Raw genomic sequence first — 23,177 nt, 5'->3', positions numbered from 1 at the left:
TTTTCATCAACTCAGCTGTCATTGGGCAACTGGATACTTTCTAGGTCTTGGCTATTATAAATGCTGCCATGAACACACATGTGCAAGTATAATTTCAAATTAATATTTTGGTATTGGGGGAAGAGGCGGAACTGCTAGTTCTATTATTGTTTTAATGAAAAATCCCCCATACTGTTTTCCATAAAGGCTGACCAGAAGACACACCCACCAACAATAAAAGGAATGAATCTGTTGCTTTTTCTAAGACTAAATGGCTTTCTCAGACTCTAAAACACACCTGAAGGGCATCTTTATTAACACAACTTCAGGAATAGTTTAGCAAATGCTCTACTCCCATCAAAAAGCAGAGACAAGTAACATGAGCAGAAAAATTCCTTGAAAGGATTCTGCCAATATAGTTGAACTGAAAATGAGACAAATATTCAAAAGTTTTCAGCCCAGAAAAATAATAAAAATGAAAGGAAAATATATTTCTGGTGTTTAGGTAACAATTTTGCATCATATATATATGTATTGAGATATAACTCAGATACCATATAAGCCATCTATTTAAAGCACACAATCAGATCACTGTTGTTTGATTCACAAAGCTATGTATCATTTGCTATTCATACAAAACTCTTTTATCACACCAAAAAGAAATTCCATACCCCTCAGAAATCACTGTTTCCCTCTTCCCTCACTCCTCAGCAACCACTTAGCGACTGTGCCTCTATGTAATTGCTTAAGCAAGATTACTGCACTGGAAATTTATCAGATTACAGTCAAGGTGGTCCTCAGTCCAAACTCTCAGAGAGTCCTTGGTCTCTCTAAGTTTCAGAGGTGGAGGTAGGTGGGAGGAGGGGTTGGACAAACCCGGTGGTGCTCAGGGACTCATGTACTACACAGAACTAGAGTCAGCCACATGGAAGGCAAAGAATTTAACCTATGTACTATCTCTTGGACCTATTTACAAGCCAATATAAGTTCACGCTATCTGGCTCAAAGGTAAGAAGCCACTTAAAGAACCAGCATTCCAAGAAATGATTGTGCTCCCACAACTAGTAGTCTTTCAGGTTCCCCTTGAGCAGCTTGTCCACTTCTGTCTGGGGCAGATAATATAGAAAGAGGCCTCTGAGGTTCAGGAAGTTCTTGGTCCTGGGTTCTCACGGATCTGCTAGATTTCACCTCCACCCTTCAAACCCTCCTCTGAATCAAGTACACAATGTCAATGGGATTCAGAATAGAACTGCTCTCCCCAAACAAGGAATTGCTAATATCTGGTTCTTCTGCCTACCATCCATCACTAAAACATCTCTCTAGCATTTCCAATGCACCATCCACCCCAAATCACCCCTCACCTCCTTTGACATTCTGCCACTTGGAAATACCTGCTGTACAGTTTTGAGACATCAGTGCTAACTTGGATTCGTCTCTCCAAGAGTCAGTTCTTCGCCATATATTATTTTTCTGCATTTCCCATTTTCTCTGTCCCCCTGCTATGCCCATGCTGTGACCTTAGCTTTCATAGACCTTGAATATAAGCCCCCCTACCTGGAATTTCCTCCTTCCTTCTTTCCTTTTTCCTGATCTAATTCACCTCCCTCAACAGACTGCTGCCTGACTGTATTTCCTGAAAAACACCTCTTACTGTTTAGAATCATCAGTATTTTCACTATGGGAGAGCATACACTCAAATCCAGAGTCTGGCATCAAAGCTTTCCACAATTCTAGCACCGTTTTCACCTGAAATTCTATGGGTACCTTCCTTGCTCCTCTAAAACTACTGGTGAGTCTCTTGCCATACCTCTCAAGCTCACCTCTCTACAAGTTCCACCTTTATCTTAGACTCCTCAACATTCTTCCACCATTGTATCATCACAAACTAGCCTGCCCCTCTCAGTCAAGGAGGCAGTAAGGATTGGGGAACTAGCATATGCCTCTCATGTGTGAGACCATAAATTCAACCCCTAACACTGAATGCAGAGGTACAACCCTAGATGCCCCTTAACACAATTGGGGTCAAACATTGCCAGGAGTGATGCAAAAAATATATATATAGCCAACCTGTAAGGTCTCATCAGAACATTAGCTCCTGGAAGTTTTTGCTGATTCCCAGTGACCTACCTCTCCACCAGCCAAAGGAATAACTCTCTGGGGAACTCCAACTTTCTATCTTGTATCAAAATCATTGGCTTAGGCCTGATTTCTACTAATAAGTTACATGCTCGCTTCACATGAGCTCTTTGTGCATCTCCAACTGTTGTTTCCATAGTTCCCACTACAAGTCTCTTGCACATAACAAATGTAAAATATTTGAACAAATAAAGAGAGGTTTTATCTAGGCTAGGATGGATGAGAATCCCAAGGTATGTTCACATCTTTCATAGCATGGGTGTAATGCAAGACCATATCCCATGTTCTCTTACAAGGATACTTCCCACTGTTGACCTATATAGCCTTGCTTAATGTGACCAAGACAGGGGTGTCACTATTAAAGCTCACTGTAGTTCTCTCTATCTGTTCTCATCTCATCTCAGAACCAAATGGCCCCCATGTTCCTTCAGGTTGAAAAATGTCCCCAAACTCCAGGTACATTGCCCTTGCCCTCCAGAAGCAGAACGTGAAGGTCCTGACTGCTGGGGCAGAGATAAGGGGAAGTACACAAATTCTGAACAGCAATATGAGAAGAGAAATATTACTGTATGTTGCTTACCATAGCCAAAGCACACTGGCAAGCACTGGATGATAACATTTGGTAGAAATGACAAAAGGAGTATTTCATTTCTCTCTACCGGGGTAGATTTTAACTAAAAATGTACTTTTCTGATGAGGGGAAATGTGAATTCAGAGTTAGATGGAAAAAAGTTAGATCCTTACCAATTTCAACAACTTGGAGAAAGATACTTCAAGAGTTCACATACCTGGAGTTTCAACTGTGTCTTGCTTTTTGGTACTTCCCTTTGTGTTAATTTCACAGCTTACGTGGTAAAAAGTGAAAAGCAAGTGATGTTTCTGATGCAGGTGAATAGGAAGTTCAATTTTAATCTGGAATGACAACAGAATCACGCATTAAATTTTGTTTCCATTGTCCATCTGGGTGGTTGGACACTTTGTTCAGATCTGTCATTCTTTCCCAGTGACGCACTTTTTTACATGGTAGACCAAGTGTTCAAATAATATCATTTAGCAATCTATCTTCCAAATGTTTTTCTAGTCAGGTTCAGGCTGACAACAATATTCTCCTGAGCTGGGAGGGAAGATGAATGACTTCTGCTGGACACTGCAGTGATTTCTCCTGGATTTCTGCAACAGGATTTTCCAAAACACTGGAACACAACATGGCCTCACAGTACAGGGGTACTTGGTAACTTAATCTGAGTCAGGAAATGCAATCTGTCTGGATAAACTGTGCTTTTATTATCTAAGTTTTGGGCTTGCATATTTGAAAAAATAATTCTAAATTGAAACAGTAATTAAGAATCTCCCCAGTAACAAGAATCCTGGTCCAGATGAGTTCACTGGTGAGCTCTATCAAACCTTCAAAGAAAATTTACTGCGTATCTCCTTAAGCTCTTACAAAATATCAAAGACATAGGAATTCTTCCTAACCCCTTCTATGAAGCAAACATTATATTAATACCCAAAGCAGATTGAGACACTTCGAGAAAAGAAAGTTTCAGACTAATCTCCCTGATGAATTTCTATGTAAAAATCCTTAACAAAATCTTAACTAACTGAATCCAGTAACATATCACAAAAATTCATAACCCCTGATCAAGTGGGAATCATCCCCGGGATGGAAGGATGCTTCAAGATACAACACACACAAGTCAATTAACATACAACATTAATAAAAAATAAAACTCATATGATCATATCAACTGATTCAGAGAAAGCCTTTGACAAGATCCAACATCCATTCATGATAAAAATCTTTAACAAAATAGGGGCGGAAGGAGCCTTCCCCAAGAAAATAATGGCCATCTATAATATGCCTACAGCCATTATCATAGTTAATGGTTAAAAGACTGAAAGAATTCTACATTCTCTATTTATATTCAATATAGTATAAGAACTCCTGGCTATAGCAATCAGGCAAAACAACAACCAAAAACATCAAAAGGATCCAAATTGAAAAGAAGACTTCAACTATCACTATTTGTATATGACATGATAATATACACAGAAGACCCTAAAGAGTCCACAAAAAAGCTCCTAGAAACAATAAAACAATACAGCAAATTGGGTGGCTACATAGTCAATAGGCAAAAATCAGTTGCATTCTTATAAACAAAGAATGAAGCAGAGGAGAAAGCAATCAAGGAGTCTACCCATTTAAATTAGTACACAAAAGCATCAAATATCTAGGAGTCAGCTTAACAAAAGACATGGGAGAGTTATGCTATGATAACTTTAAATTCACTTAAGAAAGAGACAGAGGGAGACTCACAAATGACTCTTGGAACCTAGCAGCTCACAGCAGGGACGGCTCCAGACCTCAATTATTTAAATTTTTATGACGCCAGGAATAGACACTCAGACTTTTTTATTTTACTATTTTGTTGAATTACTGTGAGAGAGACCCTTAAAGACATACTATTCCTAATAAGCAATAGAGAATAAATTATCTAGCATCTGTCTGTGTGTCAGGCTTGAGTGGTGGTGGAAATCTTCAAAATAATGGTGGTGAGAAGGTGTAATGGTGACAGCACTGGTGTTAAAATATTGAATGTACTAAATTACTGTGAACAACTTTATGAAAATATATTTTTTTTTGCTTTTTGGGTCACACTTCGCAATGCACAAGGGTTACCTCCTGGCTTTGCACTCAGGAGTTACTCCTGGCAGTGCTCAGGGGACCATATGGGATGCTGGGAATCGAACCTGGGTTGGCCGCATGCAAGGCAAACGCCCTACCCGCTGTGCTATTGCTCCAGCCCCTGAAAATAAAATTTTTTAATTTTAAAAAGAAAGAGATAGAGGAAGACCTTAGAAAGTGGAAAATATCCCATGCTCATGGACTGGAAGAATCAATATTATTAAAATGACTATTCTACCTAAGCTATTATATAGATTTAACGTAATCCCAATTCAAATTCAGATGACATCCTTCCAGGGTCTAGAAAAATGAATAATAAAGTTTGTATGGTAACAGAAAAGACCATGAGTAGCCAGCAACATACTAAATAAGAAATTGGGAGGTATTTCATTAACTAATTTGGAACTGTATTAGAAAGTTATTGTGATCAAAACTACATGGTGCCGGATTAATAACAGACCATCTAATCAATGGCTTAGAATCAAATACCCTATGACAAAACCCCATATATAGAGACAGTTAATTTTCAATAAAGGAGCTGAGACCATGAAATGGAGTAAAGAAAGCCTCTTCAACAAATGGTGCTGGGAAAACTGGATTACTACATGTAAGAAACTAAAAGTGGATCCATATCTTACGTTTCACTCAAAATCCAATTCAAAGTGGATGAAAGCCCTTGAAATCTGACCAGAAACTATAAAGTACACTGAGGAAAATATAGGCAGAACACTTCAATATTTGGACCTCAAAGGTGCCTTCAGTGATCTGATATCATTGAACTGTCACTGTCACTGTCATCCCATTGCTCATCAATTTCCTCAAGCAGGCAGCAATAATGTCTACAGTGTGAGACTTGTTGTTACTGTTTTTGTCATATCAAATACAACATGGGGAGCTTGCCAGGCTCTGCCGTGTAACAAAATCAAAAATAAGCAAATGGGACTACATAAAGAACTTCTACATGGAAAAAAATGCATAAACTAAAAGACAGCTAACTGAATGAGAAGAAATATTTGCAGTTAACACATCAGATAAAGGCTTGATATTCAGAATATATAAAATACTTACAAAGATGAACAAAAAGAAATTCTAGAACCCTATCAACAAATGGGAAGAGGAAATGAATAGACACTTCTCAGAGAAAGACAAGTGGATGGCCAGCAGGCATATGAAAAAATGCTCAGCATCATTCATCATCAGAAAAATCCAAATCAAGATGACAATGAGATAACACCTCACTCCAGCGAGAAATGCTCATGTCAACAATAGTAGGGCTAATCTGTGTTAGCGGGGATGTGGTGAAAAGGAACTCTCATCCACAACCCCAGTGGAAAGCAGTATGGAGAGTTCTCAGTAAAGTTAGAATTGAACTTCCATATGACCCAGCAATTCCACTTTGGGGCATCTATCCCCAGGACATAAAAATATCCTTTTAAAAGGACATGTGCACACCATTATTCATGTCCCATTCAGCACAATAGCCAAGGTGTCCAATGACAGATGAATGAATTATAAAGATGTGGTATATATACAAAATGGAATACTATGCAGTTGCAAGCAATGATGAAACCATGCAATTTGCTGTAACATGGTAAGAGATGGATGGTATGTTAAGTAAACAAAAGATGATCTCACTTATCTGTGGAATATAGAATACTATATGAGAAAATGTATTGTAGTAAAGGGGGGATGTTTGGATCAATCTGGACCCCAGTGTTTAGGGCAGAGACAGAAGGAAAGAAATCAAGGTGGAAGAAACGAACAAGTAGTAATGGGTTAACAAGTATCAAGGCTTCAGTTATACCAGTGATATGAGTGAGGGATAGAGCCAGATATCCAAAACACTGATTCAACTGATCTGAGGAAAACATAAGATCTAATTGGCAACCACTGAAACTTTGTAATGTGTCTGTCAAGTTGACAGGCAGGGATGGAGTGGAGGATGGAGTGGGGGTTGGCATGGGGAGGAAATTTGGGAACATTGGTGGAGGAAAGTTGACACTGTTGGAGAAATTGGTGCTGAATTATTGTATACCTAAAGTGCAACTATCAGTACCTCTGTAAATCATGGCCCCTTAAAAATTCTTTTGAAAGAGGGCCTAGAGCGATAGCACAGCAGGTAGGGAGTTCGCCTTACACGCGGCCGACCCGGGTTCGATTCCCAGCATCCCATATGGTCACCTGACAACCGACAGGAGTAATTCCTGAGTGTAAAGCCATGAGTAACCCCCTTGCATCGCCGGGAGTGACCAAAAAAATGCAAAAAATAATAATAATAATAATTTATTTTAAGAAACCAATGCTTTCTAAAGTAGTGCAACAATCATTACAGTATGGAATCCACAAACTGTTGCGTCTGTGGATTTACTTGGAAAAATCCAAAACGCCCTCTAGAATAAAGAAAAAAACTGTTACCCACGACCATAAAGTTCATCTTAAATCTAAGGCCTTAATCTAGGCCGCTCACTTCAGTTTTTAAGCAGAACCCAACTGAATATTATACCTCCTCAGACTATGCGAGAGGCAAATATAGATTAATAATGCGTCCTTGAAGGATATAAGGCAAAGGATGGATAAAACTGATTTAACATACACAGACGTACCTGCACAGGAGCACACAGGTGCACACCCCTATATTTAGTACCTGTTTGATATACATATAGTCCTGTATGCAGTCATATTTATAATAAATTATCCTTAACATAATAGAGAGTTACAATAAATAGCAGATGTCTGGAAAAAATGTTTTGGCACTCTAATGAGGACTATTTAGTATGGTCACATTTTTTGGAGTGGTTGGCATTAGTGAGAGAGAGGGAATAGTAACCAACATAGTGACAGACATCTGGTTGAATTATTTTTCTGTACAAGGCCTGGTTGTGGAGTTAGAAGATTTTTGTTGTAGGTATATTTCACCACAGAACACCATGCCTACTCACAGCAACCAGACCACCTGGATTTCTAATATACTGCTGCACAGAAATATGGGCAGACTGCCTTCCTGGAAGGTCAAAGGCTAAGGTACCACTGCGCTCCTCTGGTTCACTGGGAAAGCAGGAAGTGAAGACTGAAAAGGAATGAGCAAGGTCCTAAGGCCAGGGTATGAAGCCTCTATCAACCAGTAGGTGGGCCTATGGACACCAGGACAGCAATGGTTTTGTCTTAGCCAAAGCCAGTCATAAGGACATCAGGCCTGAAAAGGCAAAACAGCGGAGCTTCTGGCTGGGGAGGTGCAGCAGGTTCCAAGGGGACATGGGGCAACAAATGCAATAGGCAATTTTGGAAGGGGACTACAAAAGGCTGTTTTTTTTTCTTTTTGAGTCACACCCAATGATATTCAGGGGTTACTCCTGGCTCTGTGCTCAGGAATTACTACTGGTGGTGCTTGGAGGACCATATGGGATGCCGGAGATTGAACCCAGGTCGGCTGAGTGCAAAGAAAATGCCCTGCCCCTGTACTATTGCTCTGGCTCCTACAAGAGACTATTACAGAGGCAGAGAGCCACGCTGGGGAGGATGTAGATGCAGAGAGACAGAGGCAAATAGGCGAGATACAGACTTGGGTGAGAAAGGCAGCCTGAGGATGGAGCAGAAACTGTCCTCTCTCGGCAGCAAGGCTGTGGCGCTGGGGCCCCGGGAGCACTTCCATGTTCCTCAAAGCAATTCACTTCCTTTGTTATTGACCGTGCTCTCCCATGTGGACCCGAAGGAGGAAAAAGCTAGAAGGTCTGAAAATCTCCCCTGGATTCTGGTGTTTGAAGTTGAGGAAACGGAGACTCTGCGAGGGAAAGTGACTCGCTCAAGGTCACAGAGCCAGTTGTGAGGAAAGCCAAGGCACTAGCTCTAGTCTGGGCGTTTGTTCCCTCTGTGGTTATCGCACACCACGGCCCCTTTACATGGTCATCAAGGGGCACCAAGCAGGCAGTGGCCCTTGGGAGGAAGGTGACATTCTGTGTTTTCATGAAACCAAACACTCAGGGATTGAGCGTGCGGATAAAACGTTGAAAATGACACAACAGGAGATACTGAACAGAAACCACTGCGTGTGCTAAACAGAACAGGCTCTTACCTCATCATAAAACTCTGGATTCTGATTGTGGTGCGAGACAACAGCGTAAGCGTTTGTGGTGAACACGGGCCCTGCAGGTTTCCCATAAATGCACTGCAAGAAAAAAAGAAAGGGAAACAGAGTCATGCTCTTGTTGTAAGTCATTTTTCACTCCCCATAGTGCCAGGGATGAAAGAGGGGGCCTCACACATGCAAGGTCAACTGTGTTCCCACTGAGTCACAGTGCAGGCCCCTGCTGAAGGTCTCTGTACATGATGCCACAGAATCCCATACAGCTAGAGGCATCTGCGAGCAGAGGCCTGGCTAAGCTCACTCGGCTCTCACCAGCAGCCTGTCACTTCGCAAACATTTCTAGCCACTCCAGACACCAGCCCCACCAGGGTCTAACTTGGCTGCACAGATGCTTTTGAATTTCCTGCCATCAAAGAAATCCAATTCCCAAGCCGGTGGCAGCAAGAAGCCAAACCCATGGAATCATTCCTAAGAGAGGCGCCTCCTTGGTCCGTCAGTAGCCTCTGCTGGAAGCTCTGTTTGGGCCGTGGACAAGAAGGGTTCAAAAGATAAATAAACAGCAAATGCATTCCTAGCCTAAAGGAATTCGAATTTAAATGGGCAGTTAGCTTCAGATAAGCTGACTGCTCGTCTCACTGTATAAGGTCCATTTTCCAAGTCAGTGGCTTTCTGGGACAGCAGAAAGAAATATAGGAAGCTGGTTCCTTGGAAAAAGCCGATTTCATTGCTCAGGTGAGTTTTTCACTTCCACTAGCACAAGTATAACTCAGGGATGAATTATGGACGCAATATGCCAAGTTGAGCATCTCACTGTTATTTCCAAGCCAGCCTCCAGGGAAGTTCAGCCATGAAACTGAGATTCCCTGTGTGAGAAGACACAGCCAACTCTCCTTAAACATGGTTATGAAGGCAATTTGCAGGAGCTGGTGAGGGGTAACCGAAGAATTTTTAAGTATACAAAGGGAGTGGCGAGGAGGGAAAGGAAAGGTTATTCTATTCTCATGTCCACTAAGGGGAGAACCATCCATAACAGACCTCATTTGAGCAAGCTAATCCATTGTTTTCTGTTTTTTTAAAATTTAGTCACCCTGGAATTATAAAATTATTCATATTGGGTTTCAGGCATATAATGTTCAACACCAATCCCTTCACCAGTGTCCTCTTCCCACCACCAATGTCCCCCCCACTCACACCACATTTGCCTCCCATCACCAGTCTGCTTCTACAAGAGGTCCTTTAGGTGTGTGTGTGTGTGTGTGTGTGTGTAATTCTGCACTGTGATTTACAGTACTGTTGCTTAGAAATAAAATAGGACAAAGAGAAATGGAAATATATCCCCTGCTCATGAATTGGGAGGATTAATATCATCAAAATGGCAATACTCTCCCCAAAGCATTGTATAGATTCAATGCAGTCCATATTAGGACACCCGTGATATTTTTCAAAGAAATAAATCAAACACTCCTTTTTCTCTGTAGGGAAAAAAGACTTGTCTCCAAGGCATTCGACTACAAAACCTTCAATAATTAGCTGAAGAGGGCAGGGCATTCCCCTAGGTGTTTGGAGGGGAAGACCAGTCACTTGGTGCTGAGCTGTTCTGACTTCCCTTTCAGGTCCTCAGATTAACGGGCTCAGGAGCCAAAAAAGGAAAAACCAGAGAGGCAGTGAGCAGAAACTAGTACAGAAGGATGGCTGGCTCAGAGAAATTCTGAAAGCCCACTGTTCAGAGCTCCTTTAGCCAAGTCTTGACTCTCCGATTGGGCCCTCAGCGAAGCACCTGAGATTAAAACAGATGGCACACAATGTGCTCAGGCTGCAAGGGGGAAGGAGCGGTTATGGTCCAAGGTGATCCCCTTGAGAAACAGTCATGTCATGAGAGAAAATGGCTTGGAGACTGGTGTTGAGTGCCCAGAAAAATCAAAGTGGAGGCAAGGCAAAATATTTACTATATAGAGCTCAGCTATTGGGGGCCAGAAAGATAATTACAGGGGTAGGTTCAAGTGCTTGTCCTGCTTGCAGCTGACCCCAGTTCCATCCCTGGCACCTCATATGGTTCCCTTGAGCACTTCCAGGGTTCGCTGCTGAACAAAAATGGGCAGGAGTAGCCCCAGAGTTTCATTGCATGTGTCCCCCAAATCCAAATAAATATATAATGCTCACCCATTTTGATATATTTATCTTTTCACAGAGGTCATTCCAGTGGGTGCTCAAGGGCCGCAAGGCTCTAGCTGGTGGTACTTAGAAGGAAGCAGATAATGCTTGGAAAACTGAAATCAGGGCTTCACACATGCAAGGCACATGCTCCAGGCCCTTAGCTAGTATTGCCCCACTACTATCAAACTTTTATTTATATAGATTTTGTGGGGGGTCTCACTCAGCTGTGTTCAGGACTTATTCCTAACAATGCTCAAAGGACCCTATGTGGTTGCAGGGAGCAAATCCAAGTCAGCCACATGCAAGGCAAGGAAGTACCCTGCGTTACCTCTCCCCCCACGCCCCTCCCACAAACATTTCAAAGCTCTGTGCTCCTATCCATTTTGTTAATTAGCATTATTTAACTCTAATGTGATTAAATGTGTAAAAGTAGAAAGGACAATATGGCTTTTGGCACTTTCGTGCATTTTCTTTTTGATATTGGAACATAATAAGTTTATTTAGATACCAGGTACCAAAATTTCCATCTCTAAAAACACATGGTAATCAGCAGCACAAACAAACCTTTAGCGCACTGGCCTCACTGTCATCGGAGTCCCGGAATTCCACACATATTGCAATGTTCCGCGCCTAAAATCATTAATCATTCAAAATGAGTCACAAAGTGAGATTAGAAAATAACACTTTAGACCCCCCCCACCAAAATATAGTTTACACTATTTACCTTGGCAAATGTTTTCTGGCTATCATATTTTAATTGCAAGGGGTATATATACAGATGGTTTTTGTAAACAGTAAATGGATAACAATATTTTATCATTTCTGGAACAAACTCTTCAACTTCCACAGTAATATTTTGACAGTTCTTTTCAAAAGGTTTCAGGGGCACGTAGGAAGAAGTAATACAGTCTACAGAGAAAAAAAATAGGCAAAAATAATATAATTTAAGAGTCATTAACACAATCCTATGTTTATAAAAATACACATCACTTATGTTCCCAAGGAGTGATTTTTTTTACAAAAAGAATTCTTGTTTGTTGACAAAAAGTCATACAACCACTTTTAGAGCCAAAAAGGACAAGATGCAAGAGCTTAATGTTGATTTTAGTAGAACCCTTCAAACCAGATGTAAATTATTCTTTCGTTCTCAATTGGAGGTGATTTGCCAAATATAACACATCATAATTTTGACAAATTTAAGCTTTGTGAAGAAATCCATTACATTCTTCTCCTGTGGGTGCAATTTAGCTTTCCCTGCATATTTTTATTGGTATCAGGGATATAACAGTAAATGTATGATGTCAATTAGCTCATGGCTAGTCAATTTCAAAAGGTTAACTTGGAACAGGTGCACATTTTCACCCAAGAAATAATGGCAGCCTTTGAAACTACAGATCTTAAGATGTGCTACCAATAATAAATTCGATACTCCCAAATGTGAAAATGTCAAGGCCTCTGAAAAGTACAGCAGGCTAATGTTGAAGTAGTCTCTGCAGAAAAGGTTATTCACAGAGTTAAAGGGCTCTCTCAGACAACCTGTCCCTGCTGCATAGTGAAAATGACAGTGAAAGATGGCCCAGAGAAAGTCGAATCTGAGAATAAGGCATATTTTGCTAGTTTTCTCTGCTAATTTCGGCAATGGTAACAATAGAAAGTCCTGAAGTATACAGTCAAGATGCTCTGAAATAAGTGATCACTTACTACCCAGAGATAACTACTTTAAAAGTTTGGGCATATTTTCTTCTTGTCTTCTTTCTGTGCACATTTTATATTATACAAAATCCTATCATATATGCAGAACTATATTTCATGGTGAAGGTATTTTGTCTGATGAATGCTCTCTATATAATTATAGGTCATAGTGGCATTAAGTTTCATGGTGTTGCTGTACTATCATTGAGTGTCACTTTATTTTCCATATGCCCTTAATAGACACAACACCACAAAGAACGACTTCAAACATGAATGCCATCTACTACAAACTTTCCTTCAGGAAACAAAGACCCATTGCACTCTTAGATGCTGAAAATTATAAAACACAAGGCAGGAGAGGCAGAACAGTGGGACAGGTGCTAGCCTTGCATGAGGCTAACCCTGGTTTGATTTCTGACACCACATACAGTTCCCTAAGTATCACCAGGAGTGATCCCTAAGCACATCCAGAGCCCTGAGCAGAGCCAGGAATGGTCCCAACCCTCTTCCCCACCACCCAAGGCCCCAGAATATCAGACTTTGAATGATTTAGCTATGGCTCTCTGGATACCTACTCCAAATTGAATTCCACTCATGGTGGATGAAGATCCCATGCCAGAACCTATTCTGCAATATAGTTTCACTTTAAATATTCTTTGCACATTTGACAGATGAGCACAGGCAGCTTGTTCTCATCTGTCTCTGTGGCATTGTTATAGAAAGGCCACTTTTCAAATGTCTAGAGCCACTACATTTTATTTCCTGCAACTTCTCTTTTTGTATCTTATGCTCATATTTCTCCTGGACTCTTATATTTCCGTCCTTCCACAAGAAGTTATCCTTTTGATCCCTTAGTTGATAAAACTTATTCAAAGCAAAACATAACAGAATCCCAATAAGGGCACATTTACCAGGTCAGAGGTTATCATGAAAAAATGTCTGATAAAAGCAACTTCATTTGCTTCACTTGTAACTATTAACCTTGAGTACTGAGTTGAACAATATTCTCTTAAATTCAAGTTCATGCATACTGGAACCTCATTAAGTGGTCTCACTTGAAAATAATGTATTTGGAGATGTAAGGTTAGGATGGGCTTGAATTCCAATTACTGGGATTTGTAGAAGGTTGTTTGGGGACACAAAGGAAAAGGGCCATAGAATATCATCGGGAGAAACAAGTCAATAAGCCAAAGGTGGTCAAGGGTAGTTGGGAGCTACCAGTGCTACTGAGAAGCAAGGAACAATTCTCCCTTAGAGCATCCAGAGGGGGCTACAGCCCAGCTCACACCTTACTCTAGTATTTAGCTTAAAGTAGCACAGGAGAACACCATTATGTGGACTTAAGCTACCTTGTCTGTAATGCTTCTATACAGCAGCCCTAGGGAACTAATACACCATGTAAGCCTGAAGGAAAACACTGATATGATAAAAACTTGAGATTCAAACACAGTCCCAAAGGTTTATCTGCAACATGTGAGTACTTACTTGATAAGTCCACAGGGACGCATTCTACTGTGATGTTGAGCTGTCCAGGAATAATCTGCAATTTGGTCTTCTCTGGCCTAGAGGGTTAAAATTTTTTTTACTTAAAAATAATAATTGCTGGGCTGGAGCGATAGCACAGCGGGTAGGGCATTTGCCTTGCACGCGGTCGACCCGGGTTCGAATCCCAGCATCCCATATGGTCCCCTGAGCACCGCCAGGGGCTAACTCCTGAGTAAAGAGCCAGGAGTAACCCCTGTGCATCGCCAGGTGTGACCCAAAAAGCAAAAAAAAAGTAATAATAATAATTGCTGGACATACTCTCACCCTTTTTCCAAACATACATTTAAAAACAAAACTTTTATTCTTGTATTGATCTCATACAAACCTGTGGTGCTCATAACATACTCCTGGCAGGGCTTGGTGGATCATACGTGGTGCTGGGAATAGAATGCCAGTTGGCCATATGTAAGGCAAGAAGAACCTTACCCACTGTACTATCTCTTGCCCACGCCAAACATAAATTTTAAGCATTCAGTTCCTCCCACCTGACTTAATTATTTAAAATATTCTACTCAATCCATTATGTTGATATAATACCATATTCTTTATGTTTTATGTTATTTTAAGTTATAACATTATTATTGACTGCACAACTCTATACACTTACTTCTTGTATTCTGAGAGCAACTTGAGAATGTCTTCATTTGAAAGCTTACTGCTGTCTTGTTTATACAAAGGAGAAAATCTCCCATCCAGATCCAGAGAGCCTTGGACATCTTTGAAAATGGGTCTAAAACAGTTAAAACAGTTAACAGGAGGGTTTATGATTTACTAAAATTTGATGAACTAAGATACTGTTAGTATTGATGGAAGTATAATGTGGTAAAAATATTCTAGAAATGAGTTTGGCAGTTTCTCATGAAATTACACATATACATCCTCCATGACCCCACAATTACACTCCTATGCCTATTTCCATGTGGTACATGAACATTCATAACAGATGTATTAGTTACAGGGCTAAGCTGGAAACAACCCAGAGAGTCTTCAAGAAGTGAATGGATAAACAAGTTTATCCATTTCTACAATGAAATGCGACTCAAAATGAGCAACGGATATATAAAACAACATAGCTGCATTCCAAATACAGAGTGAACATAAGATACAACATGCAAGAGTACATATAGCAAGATGTAAGTTATAAGACATTCCAGAACAGATCGAAGTTATTTCGGTGATAATAACAAATCAATAACTGTCTGGGTGGAATGGCTGAATGGGTAAGGGCAGCAGGAAATCTTCTGGAGTCATGGATATGTTCTCTACATTGGTCCTGAAATTGCATGACTTAGACATGTATAAAAATGTAGCAAATTGTTCCTAAAAACAATGGATGCACTTTAGTCAAAAGTACAATCCATCTCAATCAAGTCAATAAAATTAAATGAGCTCTTTAAGATCAATATATGTGTAGTCTCCAAGAGGAATTTGTACTATTCCCCTCCCGATATGTCTCGCATTTTAAGCAGCCAGTTTACTGCTAAAAATGAGATGTACAATACCCTCCTCGCCAAAGGTGGCCCTAGTCCGAACCCTACTTCCGTCCAACAGTGTCTCTGAAGATGTCTTTATGGACAAGGTTTACTTCTATGCATACCTCCCTTATTTTCAGAATAGGGTTTTGTCACACATCTTTTCAATATCCCAACCAAGCCTTCAAGAGCAAGTTCCTGCCACTGCAGACAATCACCATAATTCAGAAAGAAAAACAAAAGCGTAATTCCCCCTCAGAACTGGATATCAAAGCTTCTAACACGAAACTTGGAAAATGCATTATTCTACTGGCAAACAGGGTCAAGGATCAAGCCGTTATGTCACGCCTTGAAAGGGGAGGTGTTCTGCCACAGAGGTCTAAACAGTGTTTCTCAACCTCCTGCTGACCATGGTCCCCTCCCCACCTGTTTTCTTCCTATAGCTCCCCTGTCCTACCCTTTGACCCCCTAGTCTCAATGCCATGGCTCATTCGATTTTCCCCCATGGTCCCACTAGAATATTCTGGGGGCCTACAAGGGTCCATATGGCCCCTTGAGAAACACTGGTTGAGATTACACTCTGTAGCCAGGCGCCAGGAGTTCCTTCTGCCCCCTGCTCTATTCCATGCTGTGTGACTTTTAGCAAGGCCCTTTATTTTTTTATTTCTGAGTCACACCCAGCAATGCTCAGGGGTTAACTCCCGGTTCTGCACTCAGGAATGACTTCTGACAGAGCTGAAGGGACCATATGGGATGCTAGGGACCGAGACTGAGTCGGCCACATATAAGGCAAATGGTCTACGTGCTGTACTATCATTCCAGCTCAGGCCTTTGTTTTTACTCCCATGTATCAATCTCCTGTCTCCAAGATGGAATCGCAGTACCCACCTTTTAAGATGGTACATGTTAGCACTTAGACTACACTGACTTGCACTGAATCACTAGTACTATGTAACTGTAGAGAATAAATAACAGCAGCAGATTTTTTTTTTGGCTGGAGCATCCACACAGAGTATTTATACTTACTTGCAAGCCTCATTTTACTTTCTCTATTGTTTATGTAGACCAACCTTCACTCCCCTTTGCCCAGTCACCTACCCTTGGTGATCATTTTTTATCAGTGCCCTGAGCAAGGACAATAAGCCTTTCCATTTATCAGCATACCAGGTATTCTGGAACTTTCCCCCACAAAGGCAATGATTATAAATAAAAGAGTTCATTAAATTAGAATCTCCTACCTAACCCCACCACCCACTGATTAAATTATCTAGAACACAGTGCCCTCTCTCCTGAATTTCCAGTGAGCTGTACAAGCTATGCCACCAGCAAGTCATCGAACCTGTGCTTCAAATGGATGCTCTACAAGAAAACTGTGTTAAGTTTTCACATGCAAATTGGGATATGCAAATTTGGGGGAAATCATGCATCCTACTTTAAGAAATGTGGTATAAGTGGATGTGCTTCCAAATACACTTCCCATGAAGTTTGCTGAGCATGTGACCCGGAAACCAGATTACTCATTACACACCACTCACACTTAACGACTGTGTTCTTGACCTTCTAATTACCAAAATGTATGACTGTCTTTCCAAGCACGAACCCAGCCAGTTCTGAAGTAGTGGGCACACTGTGTATATTTCCCTACTATTTCTGGTTTTCTGTCCAAAAGAATTCATCACTTTAGCAAATATCAGTTCGTTAAAAAAAATTAAGTGGCATCAGCTAGATCAGTAATGTAAGCCAAAGAAAATTTCTCTGAAGTTAAGAGACGCAATGGGTCTCTGATACAGAGGAAATTCTAACAGAAAGAATACTTACATCCCTGTCATGAACTTAATGTGAACCCTCCCCAAACTTCATATTTTCAAATGCATTACCTGTGGTGATGGCATTTGGAGGCAGGGACATGGCTATGTGTGCTGCTCAAGTGAGCACTGGAGGTGGGGACATTGGGGGTCAGTCAGTTCATGAGGATGGAGCCTTTATAAAGAGGCCAGAGAGCTGGACCACCCTCTTTTAGACCATGTAAGAACGTAAGACGTTGGCTGCTTATGACCTGAAAGAGTTCTCAACAGAACCCCATCGTGCTGGCACCCTGACCTTGGTCTTCCAGCCTCCAGACAGCAGAGAAAGAATTTTGCTGTTTCAGGCACCCATGATGGTTAAGCATGGTCTATGATCAATTTTTAAAATAGAAGGTGCAGATGAATACACATCTGAAGTGTTACAACACCCAGACTGTCAGAAACAGTTGCTGAATGTTGCCACCAAGGACAACAGCACTGGACCTCACATAGGCAAGTGATTAGAAAGACAAATTTTTACATGCACAAACCTGGTAGCCCAAGCAAAGGGCATTCTGTATTGTCCAAGGCGGCTACACACTTGCTTAGCTGTCCTGTGAACCTTCTGGGCCGTCTACGGTAAAAAAAAAGAGAGAGAGGCTAAAATCTGTTCCAACTACCAGGGACTCACCTAGAAAAGTACTTCGTCACCTCATAGGTATCAAGCATCAATATCTAGGGGAAACAGCGTAAAAATATAAAATATAATGCACAAGGCACATAAGCTATTCATTTTTCTAGACCAAAGTATTATGGTTTTGTTTTTTCTCATTAAATAGAGATGGACAAAAAAAATACAGATGGATGTAAGCCACATTTTGTGTCAAAGATCTCCACTGGGAAATTCTTAAGCAATTTGCAAGTAAATGTTCCGTCATACATGAGCTACTCCTCATTCTTGGAGAAAGTTTCTTTTAGGTAGAGCTGACCTTTTAATCCCTCAGATAAGAGCTAGGTGACCAGGAGTCAAGGCAATTAGTTTAGTGGGGAAGCAGGAGTGGCTGTTTGTAGAGGCTCTGGGAGAAGACAAAAGAGATTAACAACCTACAAAGTCTCAGGCTGTGAAAATCTGGTTGAAAGCTTATCCCTACAGGGAGAATGGAAGAAGCTTCAATCTAAATTGCTGAGATTTTCCTCTACTTCACAAATTAGTCACGTCTCCGTTTAAAGATGTTAAACAACACAAACCACCCCACCGTGTATTAATATGCCAGCATTTCATGCAAGAAAGGCATACAATTTTATATAAGCAGGAAGGGGTGAGATCTGAGAATAAAATTCAGCACTCTAAATGAAATTCACTTAGTATCATGAACGACTGAAAAGCTTTTCATTTTTCAGTTCATCACAGGAGTAAATCTAAGTATGAAGAGCATGTGGGAGCCATCTTGAGTTTCACAACTAAGATGCTGAAGGACTATACTTAGGATAAGGAGTAAAGAAAGTGGGGCTATTATCAAGGATAAGGTGTCAAGAAACAGATGTCACTCCATGGTTTCAGTCTTATTTTGATAAGTGATCAGAAATCTGATTTCCATGAAAACAAAACTAAATAAGCCAAATAGAAGCTTTATCATGCAGACCCATCATTGTATACAATATTTTACAATGTGCAGAATACTGAGAGAACTGAGCAGGGTACTTGATCTCCAAGAGGAGCCAGTGACAACACCATGGAAAACAAGCAGACGACATATTCTACATGAGGATGAAATGCTCATAAATACACTTTGTGCATACCTTTGCAGGGTCTGAATTTTTGATGTAGGGTTCTGCGCAGTGTGTGATGTTTCCCTGCAACACCTTTTCAATTCTTGCAACCAGGAAAATTTCAGGATGTGGATTTGTCACTGAGAAAATTCCCTGGAGAAAATACTTCCATTAGATACTTGCAGTGTTTGGGGGACCACATGCTCCAGCCCTTTGAACTATCCCCCTGGCCCAATTCCACAAGACGCTACATGACCTAATGGCACTGTCTTCAGTATGTTGATATTCAACAAAGAATCACAACCAGGACTCTGGAAAAACACAATGTTCCCTTTTGTAAATTTTTAAAAATAGTTAATATGCTTTTCAAAATGAAATTGGGGGGAGGGAACTGGGGGGTACTCTTGGCGTTACTCGGGGGACTCTGTAGTGCTACAGGTCAAACCCAGGCCTTCCACATGGAATGCATGCCCGCCTGCCACTTAAGACACCTCCCTGGTCCTCAAAATGAATTTTATAATTTGTCACCAACTTCACATATGTTGTTAGTCCTTCCCCCCCACCCCAAGGCATGTAGGTGTCACCATTACTGCTTAGACTCCTGTGTTTGACTATGTCTGTAATACACATTTTTTTTTAGCTTTTTGGGTCACACCTGGCGATGCACAGGGGTTATTCCTGGCTTTGCACTCAGGAATTACTCCTGGCGTTGCTCAGGGTACCATATGGGATGCTGGGAATCCAACCTGGGTCAGCCGCATGCAAGGCAAACATGCCCTACCCTCTGTGCTATCTCTCCAGTTCCCTGTAATACACATTCTTAGACCTAATTAAGACAGTGTTTGTTTGGCTTAACATGTGCTAAAATTGCGTGCATTTTCCCAAGTAGAATGAGATATACAGTTTTAAATGTAGCTGCATGTAACTTCAGAACAATTTGCTTACCTTGAATTAATGATAAAAGGAAGAAAATATTTTACTGCTCTCAGTAACATACAAACTAAAGCAGAGGTTGGAAAGATAGCTCAAATGCTTAGTATCTTGTGAGATCCTTAGTTCAATCCCTGGTACCACATGGCCTCACAGCCTGAACACCACACCTTCAGGCTCAAGCACTGTGCCATAATTCTTATACCTCCAGACTAAACATCATCAAGTATGCACTAGGGGCTCCAAGAGCACCACTGGTTGGGACCCCTATTCAAAATGAAATACTCCCAAGGAAAAAGAAGATGAGGTGCTCGCATACACAATGGACCACTCAGCTATTAGAAAGACAACATTTTCCTAACAGCTGCATAATATCCCATTGTGCAGATGTACCAAAGTTTCTTTAACCAGTCTGTTCTCGGGCACTCAGGTTATTTCCAGATTCTATTGTGGTGGAAAATATACACTGGTGGAGGGATGGGTGTTTGATCATTGCATGACTGAAACTCAGCCATCAAAGTTTTGTAACTGTAGCTCACGGTGATTCAATTTTTTAAAAAGGAAAATAAAATAAAAGACCAAATTCTCTCATTTGCAACACAGAAAAAACTTGAGGGTATTATGTTCAGTGAAGCAAGTCAGAGTCAGGAAGGCAAATTGGAATACAGACGCAACATAAAGAAATAAACCCAATGAATGCAGAAAATAAAGCCCACTCTTAGACACAAAGCACAGACCGGTGGCTAGGAGAAAGGATGAGGGCTTGAAATAGGTCAAGGGGTCCTTTATATGGAGGTGAAAGGAGGCCATACTTTTGGTAGTGCTCAAGACACTGGGTTGATAGTGAAATACAACAATGCATACCTGAGAAACTTTCATAAGGGGATGTGCCAGTGTTATCTTCATAAAAATGGACTTTTCTTTCTTTTTTTTTTTGGTTTTTGGGTCACACCCGGCGATGCACAGGGGTTACTCCTGCCTCTTCACTCAGGAATTACCCCTGGTTGTTCTCAGGGGACCATATGGGATGCTGGGATTAGAACCCGGGTCGGCCGCGTACAAGGCAAACGCCCTACCCGCTGTGCTATCGCTCCAGCCCCAAAAATGGACTTTTCAAAAAGAATCCAAATTGCCTATAGAAAACACCCCTTTGTTCATTCCTTTGTTGAAGTGAAAGAGCTTTGGTGCTTTCAAGGTGGAGGGAAAAATCAGGGGATCTGAAACTGGTTTTACTCCTGTATGCTTTTTTTGAAGGATACTTATGCAGACAAAACCAAAATTATGTAAGACGCCTTCTGAAGGTCTGTGGAACGACTGTCTTGGCCCTGTTTGGTTCAGCTCTTTCCAAACAAAATAGCTTCGACTTTGCCTGTGGTTTGCCTGACCCTGTTCTTAGACCAGTGTTTCTCAACCTTTTTCTGACTATGGCCCCTTGCCAATCAGGTTTCCTTCCAGTGATCTCCATGACCTGGAGGTCGGCACCCTAGTCTTGGGTCATTGGCCTCAGGGAAGCAATTTTTACCAGTGGCCCCCATGGAATATTCTGGAGACCCACAGAGGGCCATATCGCCCCCAGCTTTAAAAAAGAAAATGCTGGCTTAAAAGAACACCAAAGAACTCAAATGAAAGGACCCACTGCTCGGACCTTATTGAGTTTTCTTGTTTTACTCGCTATCCAACAACTGGGGTGGAGCACAGCAGTAGGTCGTTCTCCTTGCATGTGGCCGACCCGGGTTCGATTCCTCTGCCCCTCTCGGAGAGCCCGGCAAGCACCAAGAGTATCTCGCCCACACAGCAGAGCCTGGCAAGCTACCCGTGGCTTATTCAATGTACCCAAACAGTAACAACAAGTCTCACAATGGAGACGTTTCTGGTGCTAGCTCGAGCAAATCGATGAGCAATGGGATGACAGTGACAGTGACAGTAATCTCACCAGCTGTGTTCACATAGCACTTTCCAGTTTTCAAAGCATTTCAGACATGTCATATCATTTGTTTTAGATACATACCTCTACAATAGGGAACAGGGAAGAGTAAACTGAGTGGGAGATCCAAAGTAACTGTCTCCACGTCACAAGGATCTGGATACTATCTGGTACTGCTTATAATCCCCAAGCATCAAGCTTGCACTAAGGTAGTCAAATGGTCTGGGTTTTAACTCAGGCTTCATCATTTTGGAGTTCAGGCCATTTGTGTCCTCTCATCTCAGTTTCTAAACTATGAAGTGGGCAAGATGAGAGGCAGAGCTGTTTCCTCCACACATAGGGATTGAGTAAAGTAGCACATGTGAGCTATCTGGTCAGTACTAAAGTGGACCCCAAGCATCTTGAGAGCAGAGGGGTGGCGCTGGGAACTGCTGGGCAACGGGACTGGCAAAGAACCTCAGGTACCCTGCAGAATGGAGGCTGAGAGATACACCCTAGACACCAACTCACATTTGCCCCAAGCCACAGAGTTGCGCAAGAGTTTTGCATTGTGACTCCCTCTGCCTGCACACAAACCCGGAAGTGTAGGCACCACAATATCCACAGATTAAAAGACACAAGAGGCTTGGGCCCAGGTTGTGGCTTAAGTGGCAGAAGCATGTCTTCGTTCGATCCCTGACATTGCTTAGCCCTCTTAGCACTACTGCGAGTGGCCGTGATGGCCCCCAAAGCACAGCACTCTCCCCCTCCAAAGAAAGGATTAGAGTAGCACTGTCAGGCCTTTCGTCCTGTGGCTCCCCCTAGCCTTATACCATGGATTGCCTAATGGCAATTTTCACCTGTGGCCCCCTTGGAATATCTTGGTACCCAACTGAGAAGCACTAGCTTAGACCAGTTTTTGCTCCAACTTGATGGGTAAAGAAGCTTATATTATAGTGAGAACTTCCAGAAAATGCAAAGCCTAACTGCATTCGAACCTTGAAGTCCATGCCCCTAACGTCTCCCCTACTAGGCTGTGTGTAGA

General features: G+C 41.5%; 1 protein-coding gene across 2 annotated transcripts in view; it reads right to left on the bottom strand.

Moving 5' to 3' along the window:
• Positions 1-23,177, bottom strand: part of DOCK11 (dedicator of cytokinesis 11) — a 265,037-nt gene that overhangs the window by 131,520 nt on the left and 110,340 nt on the right. For both annotated transcript variants that reach the window (XM_055120824.1, XM_055120825.1), the window contains exons 13-20: positions 19,330-19,452; positions 18,081-18,163; positions 14,881-15,003; positions 14,214-14,290; positions 11,761-11,945; positions 11,601-11,666; positions 8,871-8,963; positions 2,904-3,027 (exon numbers count right to left, since the gene is read on the bottom strand). In XM_055120824.1, the coding sequence (XP_054976799.1) occupies positions 2,904-3,027; positions 8,871-8,963; positions 11,601-11,666; positions 11,761-11,945; positions 14,214-14,290; positions 14,881-15,003; positions 18,081-18,163; positions 19,330-19,452 (874 nt within the window). The remainder of the gene's footprint in view (positions 1-2,903; positions 3,028-8,870; positions 8,964-11,600; positions 11,667-11,760; positions 11,946-14,213; positions 14,291-14,880; positions 15,004-18,080; positions 18,164-19,329; positions 19,453-23,177) is intronic.

This window comes from Sorex araneus, chromosome X (genome assembly GCF_027595985.1).
Source record: "Sorex araneus isolate mSorAra2 chromosome X, mSorAra2.pri, whole genome shotgun sequence".
Classification (NCBI taxonomy): Eukaryota; Metazoa; Chordata; class Mammalia; order Eulipotyphla; family Soricidae; genus Sorex; species Sorex araneus.
The sequence above is the reverse complement of the archived record's forward strand: the minus strand, read 5'-3'. Positions and strand labels throughout refer to the sequence as shown.